Source organism: Protopterus annectens, chromosome 1.part2, assembly GCF_019279795.1.
Source record: "Protopterus annectens isolate FY-2018-M chromosome 1.part2, PAN1.0, whole genome shotgun sequence".
NCBI lineage: Eukaryota > Metazoa > Chordata > Ceratodontiformes > Protopteridae > Protopterus > Protopterus annectens.
In genome coordinates this window covers 1,144,579,325-1,144,592,312 of record NC_056727.1, presented here as the reverse complement: position 1 = coordinate 1,144,592,312, position 12,988 = coordinate 1,144,579,325, and the positions used below count along the sequence as shown (strand labels likewise).

The following is a 12,988-nucleotide window of genomic DNA, read 5'->3' as shown; positions in this document are numbered from 1 at the left end:
ACTTCTTCAGTAGTCTGTTTGCATGCATAGTAAGCACAAAATTACATCAGAATGAATCATTTCCTCCAAGAATGCCTTGTGTAATTTGTCCATGTATGCACAAGCACAAACATTAAATATTTTCCCCAACAACCCCTTCAGTACTTTGTCTATGTATGCACAAGCACTAAAATGAAACATTTTCTCCAATGACCCCTTCAGTCAGGTTTGTCCATGTATGCCCAAGCACCAAAATGAAACATTTTCTCCAATGACCCCTTCAGCCAGTGTCGAATAAAGACAACAGACTTCCTCTCGTTCAGTAGCTTTATTACACATGTGTAGGAGCCTCTGAAAAATATCAGGGTGACTCCCAGAACAAACAAAAACTGTAGCTTATATAGACAATGAAATGCTGACTCATTAGAAAAGTAATACTGAACAAATAAGAACACTGGAAGCATAGTTAACCAATGAGGGCATTCCCTGTAGCTCTAAGGTTATGTGATGTCATTATATCTCTAGGCAGAAAAAGAAAATCGGATGCATTTCCATTTATAGACATGTTTACTACTTTCAGACAGTCCCTTCTCTCAGTAATTTTCCACTATGTGCAGACTTTCACATCTCTGTGTACAGTATATTTCAGATTCATGCATTTTGTTACATGCTCAAACTTCCCTAAGGCACTTACATTTTCTTTCATTCTTTACAATCCCCCATTTGATGCTCCGTAAGCATCATCATTTAGTTCCTTATACATTTTTCCAAATTCTAAAATAACCATACTATTAAGCTTTTCAGTTTCATCATTAATACTACTCTTTTCTTGGACATCATCAGTTATTGCAGGCATGTGAAAGTTAGCATTTGTTTTGGAAGACATAAGCTTCAATACACAAGTTTTTATTATAAACAATAATAGAAAGATAAAAATGATTAATACTACAATTTTTAAAATCAGTTTAAGTAGGCCTCCTCCCCATCCAGAGAAGAGATTTGTTAGCCAAGCCCAAGTAGAGCTATCAGCTTTTTCAGTTTCAGAGAGTTCAGAAACCTTTTGTATAAGTTCAAGATGGCTCTCAATTTCATGCTGATTGTCAGGAATAAAAGTACAGCACTCCTCTTGGATTAAAGCACAAGTACCCCCTTTTATAGCAAGCACAAAATCAAGGGCCATACAGTTTTGGAGGACTACAGCCCTCATAGCAGTCATTTCATCAGTCACTAGTTCCAAAGCTGAAAAGGTGGCATTGCTTAAGACTTCAAGGAGTTTAGAAAGCTTTCTCAATTCCCAGATTGATTTCACAGTCCCATAAGCAGGTATTATGCCTGCCCAAGATATGACATCATCTCCAAGATCCATGTGGGCCAGTCCTTTATTACTTGCATGAGCAAGATCATAATGATAAATCCACGATGCATCCACATTTCCCACCGGATTGGAGGGTGTTTTTATTTTTTGAGTATTTCTAAATTTTCCTTGTGGTAATACAGTTGTATGTCGAATGGCTGGGATTAAATAGCCTAAGAAACAGCTACCAGACCAATTTACTGGCAGCCACTTGTAGGCCCTTTTACCACAGATGAAATAGCAGTCTTGCACTAGGATAGTGATATTTGATAGAGTTGGGTTTCCAGGAGTAAAACCATGAAAGACAGCCCAAAACACTCTTCTGATGGTGTCATTCGAGAAGATAGTGTTCTTGAGGATTTGATAGATAGGATAAAATGGCATTAGACAGCTGTTATTTGTACATTGATACCCTTGAATTGAATGATTACAATTACTCCAGCCCATCTTACAAGTCCAGTGATGTTCTTTTGAATAGTTTCGTTGAAAACACAAAATGCCATTATGACGAAAGGACAGTTGCAAGGCAACTGAATTTGCAGATGTAATATTAGCTGTGTTATTAAGCAAGCTTGTCCATGTTTCGGTAACATTTAGTGGGGAGGCCATCAATGACAATCCCCCATGAACAGATGGGATAGCCATACAGATCCAGCAATTAGAGACATTAAATGTGGAAGCATAGGTATATTTGAGTGCTTGATATGTGTTAAAAGATGGGTGCCAGGCTGCTCGTTTGTGAATGTGGCTGGTAGTTGCTGTGAAGAGGAATGGCCAGAGTAGGAAAATCGGTACAAGAAGAATGGTGATAAGAATGGCCATCCAGTAACATTGAGGAAAGGCACGTTGCACTGGTGTAGCAGGAGGGGGTGCTGAAGCCGTGGAACAAAGGAGCTTGTTATCATCAGGCATCATCTGGAGATGTGGCAGTTTTACTTCTGGTGTGAGATGCAATGGGTTCAGAAGCAGGAGCAGTGAATAGAAGAGGTTGTTGGGAGTCTGATGGTTCAACCTTTTTAACGTATGACAATTGGATCCACACAGCAGAGCCTTGAAGTCTAACTGCTGAAGAAGTGGTAAGGAGTACCAGGAATGGTCCCTTCCAATGAGGTTGGAGAGCAGTTTTTCGAGAAAATGACTTTATATAGACCCAGTCCCCAGGTAGCAATGAAGGTTCCAGGAAAGGATCTGGAGATTGCTGAGCTGCTGCAACTTGTTTGTGATGCTGCTGTAAGACAGAAACAAGAGATTTACAGTAAAGCAAAACATTAGCATCAAAATTATCAATGGCAGAAAAGGGTGGTGGTGATGTCATAGGAAGATGCATGGGGTGTCCCATAATAATTTCATGAGGAGAGAGACCTTTTGTTGGGTGAACCTGGGAACAGATGGAAAGTAATGCTAAAGGAAGGGCTTGTACCCATGTCATTCCTGTTTCTGAGGTAAGTTTCGCTAACCTTGTCTTTAGCATTTGATTCATTTGTTCAATAATGCCAGAGGCGTGAGGTCTGTAAGGGCAATGAAATTTAAGTTTATTAGCTAACATAGAACATAGTGCTTGAATTAATTGAGCAATAAAGTGTGTACCCCTGTCGGCGTATATAGTACAGGGAACTCCAAACCTGGGGATAAAATCATAATACAGTTTCTTAGCAACTGAAATTGCATAATTTTTAGTACAGGGATATGCTTCTAACCAACCAGAGAAAACATCAGCAACAGTCAGTACATATTTAAAATGATTACAAGGTGGTAATTCAATAAAATCCCATTGCAAAGAGCAAAAAGGCCCCTGAGATTTTGGCACAGGCTGAGGTTGGGCTCTAGTCTCTTTTGCAATGTTATGCTGTAAACATACAGAACAAGTATTAATAAAATGGTATACAGAAGCTGAGAGGGAGGGTGCAAACCAGTCTCGAAGAATCAATTTTAGTAAAGCCTGAATACCAGTGTGGGAGGGTAAATGGTAAGCTTTTATAATAGAAAGATGCATAGATTTGGGGCAGACAAACCTGCCATCCGGATGCTGCCAAATAGATTGTGCATTTTTAAAGCAGTGAAACTTTTGCCAAGTCTCTCTTTCAGCTTCTGCAGCTTCACATTGTAAAGCTTTTGATACATCATGTGTAAATAAAGATGTCTGCATTGATTGTTGATAAATAGGCTGCATATTATTTCCCCTGAACAGCACCATGTAGCGCAGCCTGTTTGGCAGCCCAATCAGCTAAGGCATTGCCTTTCATTTCAAAAGAGTCATCTGATTGGTGAGCTGCACATTTTACAACAGCAATTTATGAAGGCAAGAGCAAGGCCTTCAGTAAGTTATCGACATAATAGACGTGTTTTATCACAGTTCCAGAGGACGTCAGGTATCCACGCTCCCTCCATAATGTTCCAAAATCATGCACAATGCCATAGGCATAGTGAGAGTCAGTATAAATTGTAACAGTTTTTCCTTCTGCCAGTTTGCATATATGCATTAATGCCACAAGTTCTGCCACTTGATCTGATGTACCTGCTGGTAGCCTACCGGTAGAAATTACTTCATGTGGGGAGCATACTGCCCAAGCTGCTGTTAGTTGGCCAAGATCATCACGTAGACAGGATTCATCCACAAAAAATATGTAATCAGGGTTAACAAGTGGGGTATCAGCAAGATCAATTCTAAGAGGAAGCACAGCATTAACAACACACACACAGTCATGGGGCTCTCCCTCAGCATCAGTTTGAATCAAAGAAGCTGGGTTTAGTGGTGGGCAGTGAACAACATGTATTGCAGGATTACTGAGCAAGTTTATTTCATACCTAGTAAGTCTCACTTGTGAAAGGTATTGGGTTTTAGTCTTGATAAGGAGAGCTTGTACTGTGTGAGGTACTGCTAGTACTGTTTGATGACCTAAAATCAAATGGCTTGCCATATCCATCAATAATGCTGCTGCCGCCACTGCCCTCAGGCAGGGGGGTATCCTGCTGCAACAGGGTCTAATTGAGTACTGCAATAAGCCACTGGTCTATAACATCCTGCTTGGGGTTGAGCCAGGAGGCCCAGTGCGAACATATCCCATTCTGAACAGAAAAGAAAAAGTGGTTTAGTGTAATCAGGTAGGCCCAGAGCAGGTGGATTCATTAGGGCAGTTTTAATAGCTTGAAAAACTGCTTCATGATTGTCTGACCAGGGTAGAGAGTCAGTTGTATCCTTTTTAATAAAGGTAAGAGTGGACCGGCAAGTTCTGAGAAATTAGGAACCCATTGTCTACAATACCCTGCTAGTCCCAAAAATCCTCTTAACTGGCATTGGGTCTTGGGCCTTAACGCCTGTTGAATAGTTTTGATTCGTGAGGGGAGAACATGGCGAGAACCGGCTGCAATGATGTGACCCAAATACTGGGTTGGCAGAATTGTAGCTTAGCCTTGTTAACTTTAAATCCTTGTTGAGCCAAGAACCGAAGTACCAGCAAAGAATCATCCAAACATGCTTGTTTGGTTGCAGAAGCAATCAGTATATCATCTACATACTGAACTAAGACTGAAGTAGTTGGTAACTTAAGATCCTGTAACTGCCAAAACATTTCCCTAGAGAAAAGTATAGGAGACTCGACATACCCGTGTGGTAATCTAGTCCAGGTGTACTGTTGTCCTTTCTATGTAAAGGCAAATAAATACTGACTATCTACATGGATTGGTATGGAGAAAAATGCAGAAGAAATATCTATTACTGTGAAATACTCTACAGCTGGGGGAATGCAACTGAGTATCATTGCAGGGTTAGATACCACAGGAAAGGCTGGTAGGACAACCTTGTTAACCTATCTAAGGTCCTGTACAAAGTGGTAAACCTGTCTATCAGCTTTTTTTACTGGGAGAATGGATGTGTTTCATGGGCTGACAGTGGGCACAATAATGGACTGCTGTATCAAGGAGGATATTACTGGCTGAATACATAATTCTGTATCCTTAGAAAATGTATACTGTGGTACAAAAGGCAACTGGGCACCAGGTTTTAATGTGATATGAACAGGTGTAGCAGATTTGAGAAACCCAACATCATTATCATGCGTAGTCCACAAGGAGGCGGTTAACGTATCTAAATGTTTTACAATTCGGGAATCTGTAGAGATACAGAGTCACTGAGGAGGCCAAGGGCCTCATTATGTGTATCCGGGGGCACCTGTAAGAACACACCATTTTCAGTGCAGAAAATAATAGCCCCCATTTTGCAGAGCAAATCTCTGCCTAAAAGATTTAATGGTGCTGATGGCCCTACAAGGGAGGCATGTTCTTCTTGTAGGGGCCCTAAAGTGACTGGAATGGACACTGTTTCTGAGTAGTTGATAGGTACTCCAGAAACCCCTACTCCTTCAGTAATTTTACTTACAGCAGGATGCCTGCCGCATCGGAAGAATTTAACATGGGTTTGGTAGCTCCAGTATCTATTAAAAAGGGATGTCTACCATTTTTAAGTGTTAGCATAACATACAGTCTGGTTTGATCAACCGTTAGCAGGGGAAACAATTGCTGTTGAAGCTGTTCAGGGAATTCCTATTGTGCTTGAGATTGATTACGGCCGTCAGGCCAATTAGGTGGGGTCCAGGCCGAATTCCACTGCTGAGGAAAAGGATTGGCCTGTTGTGTTGTCTCAGAAGCAAAAGAATTATTATTACTAGTAGGAGGCGGTGGGGCTGGGGCAAGATAAGGGCAGTGGCTTCTCCAATGTCCCATCTAGCCACAATTATAACACTCAGATTGTTGCTGTGTGGTCATCTGTTGGGGTTGTGGTTGCTGGTATTGTGGTTGCTGATAACCGCTGGAATAGTTTTGGTTGCAGTTTTGACCTCCTCTACCTCTTCCTTGGGGGTTTCCCCTTCTTGCCCTTCCTCTGCCCATGCCTCTCTGTGCAAATGCAGTAAACATTTGAATTTGGGCATTCACCAGGTAATCCTGGAAGGAAGGACAGCAAGGAGACATGGTGGTGGAATGAGGAAGCACAGGAGAGTATACAGAGAAAGAGGTTGGCAAAGAAGTAGTGGGATTGTCAGAGAGATTAAGAAAGTAGACAGGAGTATAAGGAGATGAGGTGCATGGCAAAGAGAGAGGTGGCAAAGGCTAAGGATAAAGCATATGAAGAGTTGTATGAAAGGTTGGACACTAAGGAGGGAGAATAGGTCCTATACCGATTGGCTAGACAGAGGGACTGAGCTAGGAAAGATGTGCAGCAGGTAAAGGTGATAAAGGATAATGAGGGAAACATACTCACAAGTGAGGAGAGTGTGTTGAGGAGATGGAAAGAGTACGTCGAGGGGTTGATGAATGAAGAGAATGAGAGGGAGAGAAGGTTGGATGATGTAGGGATAGTGAATCATGAAGTACAATGGATTAGCAAGGAGGAAGTAAGGATAGCTATGAAGAGAATGAAGAATGGAAAGGCTGTTGGTCCAGATGACATACCTGTGGAAGCATGGAGGTGTTTAGATGAAATGGCAGTGGAGTTTTTAACCAGATTGTTTAATGAAATCTTGGAAAGTGAGAGGATGCCTGAGGAATGGAGAAAAAGTTTTTTGGTACCGATTTTTAAGAATAAGGGTGATGTGCAGAGCTGTAGTAACTACAGAGGGATTAAATTGATCAGTCACAGCATGAAGTTATGGGAAAGAGTAGTGGAAGCTAGGTTAAGAAGGGACGTGATGATTAGTGATCAGCAGTATGGTTTCATGCCGGGAAAGAGCACTACAGATGCGATGCTTGCTCTGAGAGTGTTGATGGAGAAGTACAGAGAAGGTCAGAAGGAGTTGCATTGTGTTTTTGTAGACTTAGAAAAAGCATATGACAGGGTGCCTAGAGAGAAATTGTGGTATTGTATGAGGAAGTCAGGAGTGTCAGAGAAGTATGTAAGAGTGGTACAGAATATGTACGAGGGTAGTGTGACAGCGGTGAGGTCTGTGGTGGGAATGACGGATGCATTTAAGGTGGAGGTGGGGTTACATCAAGGATCAGCTCTGAGCCCTTTCTTAATTGCAATGGTGATGGACAGTTTGACAGACGAGATCAGACAGGAGTCCCCATGGACTATGATGTTTGCAGATGACATTGTGATCTGTAGTGAGAGTAGGGAACAGGTGGAGGAGACCCTGGAGAGATGGAGATATGCTCTAGAGAGAAGGGGAATGAAGGTCACCAGGACTAAGACAAAATATATGTGTGTGAATGAGAGGGAGGATAGAGGAATGGTGAGGATGCAAGGAGTAGAGGTGGCAAAGGTGGATGAGTTTAAATACTTGGGATCAATAGTTCAGAGTAACGGTGAGTGTGGAAAAGAGGTGAAGAAGAGAGTACAGGCAGGATGGAGTGAGTGGAGAAGAGTATCAGGAGTGAATTGTGACAGACGAGTACCAGTAAAAGTGAAAGGGAAGGTCTACAAGAGGGTAGTGAGACCAGCTATGTTATATGGGTTGGAGACAGTGGCATTGACAAAAAGGCAGGAGTTTGAGCTTGATGTGGTAGAGTTAAAGCTGCTAAGATTTGCACTGGGTGTGATGAGGGTGGACAGGATTAGGAATACGTATAATAGAGGTTCAGCCCAGGTTGGATGGTTTGGAGACAAAGCCAGAGAGGCAAGATTACATTGGTTTGGACATGTGCTGAGGAGGGATGCGGAGTATATTGGGAAAAAGATGCTAAGGATGAAGCTATCAGGTAACAGGAAAAGAGGAAGGCCTAAGATAAGGTTTATGGATGTGGTGAGAGAGGACATGCAGGTGGTTGGTGTGACAGAGCAAGATGCAGAGGACAGGAAGAAATGGAAACAGATGATCCGCTGTGGTGACCCCTAACAGGAACAGCCGAAAAAAGATGATGATGACCTGGATTTTTTACCAGTTGGTCAGACAGATATTGAGTCTGAGTTACTAATTCATGTAAGCCTAAGCTTGGTCAGCTGAGACAGACCTCCTTTAATCTATCACGAAGGACCGGTCGCAAACCATCCACAAAGGTGGCAGATAACCTGCTGGTGGATTCTCCTTTGGTAGGTTCAGGGTAGCCAGAATAAGCTTCAAAGGCTTCAGTTAAATGGCTAAGATAGTCTTCGATAGACTTGTCCTGTTTTTGAACCACCTCTTTGATTTATGACCAATTTGGGGTTGGAGGAACCATGGCAATTATTGCATCAATAAGGCATTGACGTACTGCTTCAACGTCACCCATTGTTCCATGTTTTGGAATTGGGGTGGGGACTTTAGCATAATCCCAAATTCAATTAAAAAGGTCCAGAGGGACAGGATATTGGACTATAGCACGGACTTCTTCAATAGTAGGATTTTGCAAGTTTACATGTCCCATCAAAACTCTTTGAAACTTTGCTGGGTAACTGCGAATTGAAGGGAGGGACTTTGTTATTACTTGAAAATCTACTGCTGACCACGCCGGAGGCACCACAATGGTGGCTGGTGCATCCTGACTTCTGGCATGGGCCGGGTTAGGAATTTTTCTGAGGGGCATCAAATGGTCATCTTCCTCCGAAGAGGGGGAGTTATCAGAGTCAGGATTAAATTTGTCAGGTCCAAAATATCCATCCTCACTATCAATTATTATAGGAAACTGACCATAGGGGCCGTACCCACACTGGCGGCTTCACTTGCTCTCGCCCCAATTCCTGCGTCTAGGTCAAAAATACATTTGGGCATAAGTGACTCCTTTGGCCTTTTTATTATGCCCCTTTCTATCCTTTTGGCTGCTCGATGGGCATCCTCCAGATCTCAGATAATATCTCCCAGAGGTAGAATCTGGACTTTGCCTATCATCCAGTGGGTCTGAATCAGACCTATGGTGCTCAATATGAATTTCTGAGGGAGGTGGGGTTGCCTCCCTATTAACTTCCGGTAGATTATGACGCGGTGGACTACTGGGCGGTGGCCCATTATCTACTGGAAGTGGTGGTGGTGGAACTGGTGGAAGAGGGAGAGGTGCTGGCAGGCCGTAGTCCTTTTGTTGTACCGGTTGTTGCACCGGCTGAGCTGGATTATAGGGTGGGGGTGCAGTGGGAAGACATATGTTGTCGTCCTCGGACGACTCTGTAGCCTGTAATTTCAATAGTTCCGACACAGGATATAAGCCTTTGATAGGAGGTTCTTGTAGGATTTTGCCATTTATGACATCTAATTTTCTAGCTGTGTAGTTTAAAGCCCTCAGATGACATTTTAATCTCTCCTGGTTATCTTTTAAACTAGATAAAATAGAGTCTTTTTCTCTATTCTTCTCTTCAGCCATCCACTCATTGAATGCTGCTCAACACATCCACAGGACCTTTCACCTTTTTCCTTTAATCTGGTTTGTAAATTTGACAAAATATCTTTGTTAAAAGTCCCATTTCCAGGAAATGCAAGTTTGCCGTCATTTTTGGTGCGGGAGACCCACTGAGATAAATACAAACAACTGTCCCAGGACATACGGGAATACATATAACCTGCAGGAGTTCCTTTTTCTGGCTCCTTAAAACTTCCCACATTCACTCCCATGATCAGTAATGATCACTTCTGTTTATTCTGTTTAATACAGAAAGAAAAAGACGATCAACGCCGTAATAACCCACACTCACACGTGCATACGTATGTCTCCAGAACTTTTCAATTAATCTCTCAATCACCACATCAGGCATTACACAAAGAAAATCATGCCACTTACCTTTGAATTGAAAGAGAGGAATACACATATAAAAGTATGTTCTAAGTGCCCTGCAGCTTTTTTTTTTTTTTTTTTTTTCATTCAGACAGGACAGTGGTAGAGATACTGCAAGAAAAGACAAAATCTTGTCATGGGCCCAAAAGCAGCAAATCCACAAGCCCTGAGTGACCTCAGGACTGCCAGATCAGATCCGAGTCATGGCACCAATTTGTAGAATAAAGACAATAGACTTCCTCTTGTTCAGTAGCTTTATTACACATGTGTAGGAGCCTCTGAAAAATATCAGGGTGACTCCCAGAACAAACAAAAACTGTAGCTTATATAGACAATGAAATGCTGACTCATTAGAAAAGTAATACTGAACAAATGAGAACACTGGAAGAATAGTTACCCAATGAGGACATTCCCTGTAGCTCTAAGGTTACATGATGTCATTATATCTCTAGGCAGAAAAAGAAAATTGGATGCATTTCCATGTATAGACATGTTTACTACTTTCAGACAGTCCCTTCTCTCAGTAATTTTCTACTATGTACAGACTGTCACATCTCTGTGTACAGTACATTTCAGATTCATGCATTTTGTCACATACTCAAACTTCCCTAAGGCACTCACATTTTCTTTCATTCTTTGCACCAGGTTTGTCCATGTATGCACACACATGAAAATGAAACATTTCCCCTAACAACCCTCTCAGTAGTCTGTCCATGTATGCACAAGCACCACTAAATGACATCAAAATTAATCATTTCCCCAAGATTCCTTAATTACTTTTCCGTGTATGCACAAGCACAAAATAAAAATTTTCCCCGGCACTTCTTCTGTAGTCTGTTTGTTTGAGTAAACACAAAATTACATCAAAATGAATCCTTTCCCCTAAGGGTCCCTTATGTACTTTGTCCATGTATGCACAAGTGCAAAAATTAAACATTTTCCCCAACTACCCCTTCAGCGTGTTGTCTATGTATGCACAAGCACTAAAATGAAAAAGTTTTCGCCAATGACCTCTTTATTGTCTTAGCCCCAGACCCTCACCCACTACATTTCCCACCTGGTTACCAAACAACAAATAGATAAAAATTGATAAATACTGGCTTTAACTGTCTGTAATAAGACAGTAATATATTTAACATACCACCACCACCACCACCACACACTGACAGCAATGGACTTCAAACAATTCTTCTTGTTCAGTCACTCTCGATTGAGGAGTGGAACGAGGACTGCTCATGTCGGTCTGGCCAGCAGATGATTATCATTTGAAAAAAACACGGTAAGGTCACATAAACACAATGGTTTTAACTGCCAATGGTGTACACCTGTGTGACCTGCCGCTGAACCCTGACCAGACTGAACTATTAAGTCAGAATGCTTGCAGTATAGCCGAGTCCCCATAATCTAAAGTTGAACCCCCCCAGTGCAAGTGGAAGTCAAGGATTTGGAAGCCAAGCAGTAGCAGAGGCAGAGCACAACAGTGCAAACTATTGGATTCTAATCCAGTTTTAATTAAAAGAAAAGAAACTGGTATTTTCAACTTTTTCTGTATTTTTTAATGCTTGCTACTTTCTAGCAACTGCAAAGATGTACTTACTAAGTCATAGGATGCAAAAGTGGGGGGGTGCCCCTTCCCCCTTGCTCTATGTTTCTGGCTCCCATGCATACATCAGAGACTGAAGATGTTTCTCCACAGATGTTTCAATTTTTTTTTTCATTCTTGATGATTTGTTGTAAAAGTCAACAAGGGTTTTGACACTGTTAGTCTTCTAACAGAAGGCACACAGAGATGAATTCAGAGATAGGACTCCAGCACCAGACAGGAACAAATGTATCTCACAGCCACCCATAAAATACAATGCAAGTAAGAATATAAGCTAAGTGTGTTATATAAATTACAGTGCTGTGGAAACAAAGCAGATATTTTTCTTTTATTTTTGAGTTGCAAAGCTATTCAGAACTGGAGTAAGGCAGGAAAGTCCTTAGGATTTCTGTTTCAACAGACAGTCCATACAGTAAGTGTCATGTACACAACAAAACAATGTCTTCTAAACACTCATAGGATGTCATTCCCACTGCTGCAGTAACCCTTAGGCTATATGGGTTGTTTCCCTCCCTGAATAAAACAACCAGTAGCTTTAAAAAGCTCTGACGACTAATTGGTTAATCCCTGGAAGGGAAATCAGCAGTCAGAGTGAAGCTTTCTTCAGTACTTTCTTGCTGTCTCAAGAAGAAGCATCCTCAGAGTTCTCAGGAACAACAATGGGTCCATAGCTTCATTTCCTTCAGATAAGTCCTTATTGGGGAACCATACCTGTCAAATTTCCAGATTTTTTCAGAATATTTGCTTCATATTTTTGATCTGTTCCTCATAAACTGTGTGATTTTCTGGCAAATCCTCAAGGACTGAAGCCATTAAATAATAACAGACATTTTTGTTGGGGGTAAAATGATAGGGAGCATGACTGGCAGTTAATGATCGGTATTCAGTGCATACTGGCACTTAGGCATTTAGATATAAATACCAGACATGCATTTACAGTCAGAACTGAAGTTCTGTAATGGCACTCTGTGTGTGACATAAACTGCAGTAGCTGCTTGCTGTAAGTATATCAAGCAGTTTAAAAGGGGAAAAGAGCTTTTTAGTCCTTGTTTTGATTCTCAAGTGTGAGGAGAGAAGCTCTTTTTTTGTAGGGGGGTTGCCAGATCAGATGCCATATCGAGGAATGACCATGGGCACAGAACTAGTTAGCTACACCTCAAGCCACTACCATAAGTTGGAATATATTATAGTTGTTCATAGATTCATAGGTTTTTATTAGACAATTGATCCAGCAGATCATTAAAAGAATAGCCATTGAATTCTCAGTATTTATTCCTTCTGTCAATAAGGGCCCTAAAAGACAGACCTGGGGCAAATTTATGATTCCCCATTCCACTCGTTGAAGTTTGTTTTGAAGAGTGAGATAGGGAGAATATTTGCTT

The 12,988-nt window shown here is 41.6% G+C and overlaps 2 protein-coding genes across 4 annotated transcripts in view; one reads left to right on the top strand and one right to left on the bottom strand.

Moving 5' to 3' along the window:
* The window catches only part of LOC122792265 (probable beta-D-xylosidase 5), a 970,913-nt gene that overhangs the window by 940,504 nt on the left and 17,421 nt on the right, over nt 1-12,988 (top strand). The window lies entirely within an intron of this gene.
* The window catches only part of LOC122792266, a 62,813-nt gene continuing 50,117 nt past the window's right edge, over nt 293-12,988 (bottom strand). For 2 of the 3 annotated variants that reach the window (XM_044060018.1, XM_044060017.1), the window contains exon 2: nt 293-2,561. In XM_044060018.1, the coding sequence (XP_043915953.1) occupies nt 689-2,248 (1,560 nt within the window). In that variant the 5' untranslated portion in view covers nt 2,249-2,561 and the 3' untranslated portion in view covers nt 293-688. The remainder of the gene's footprint in view (nt 2,562-12,988) is intronic. The other variant, XM_044060019.1, reaches the window with a different exon arrangement.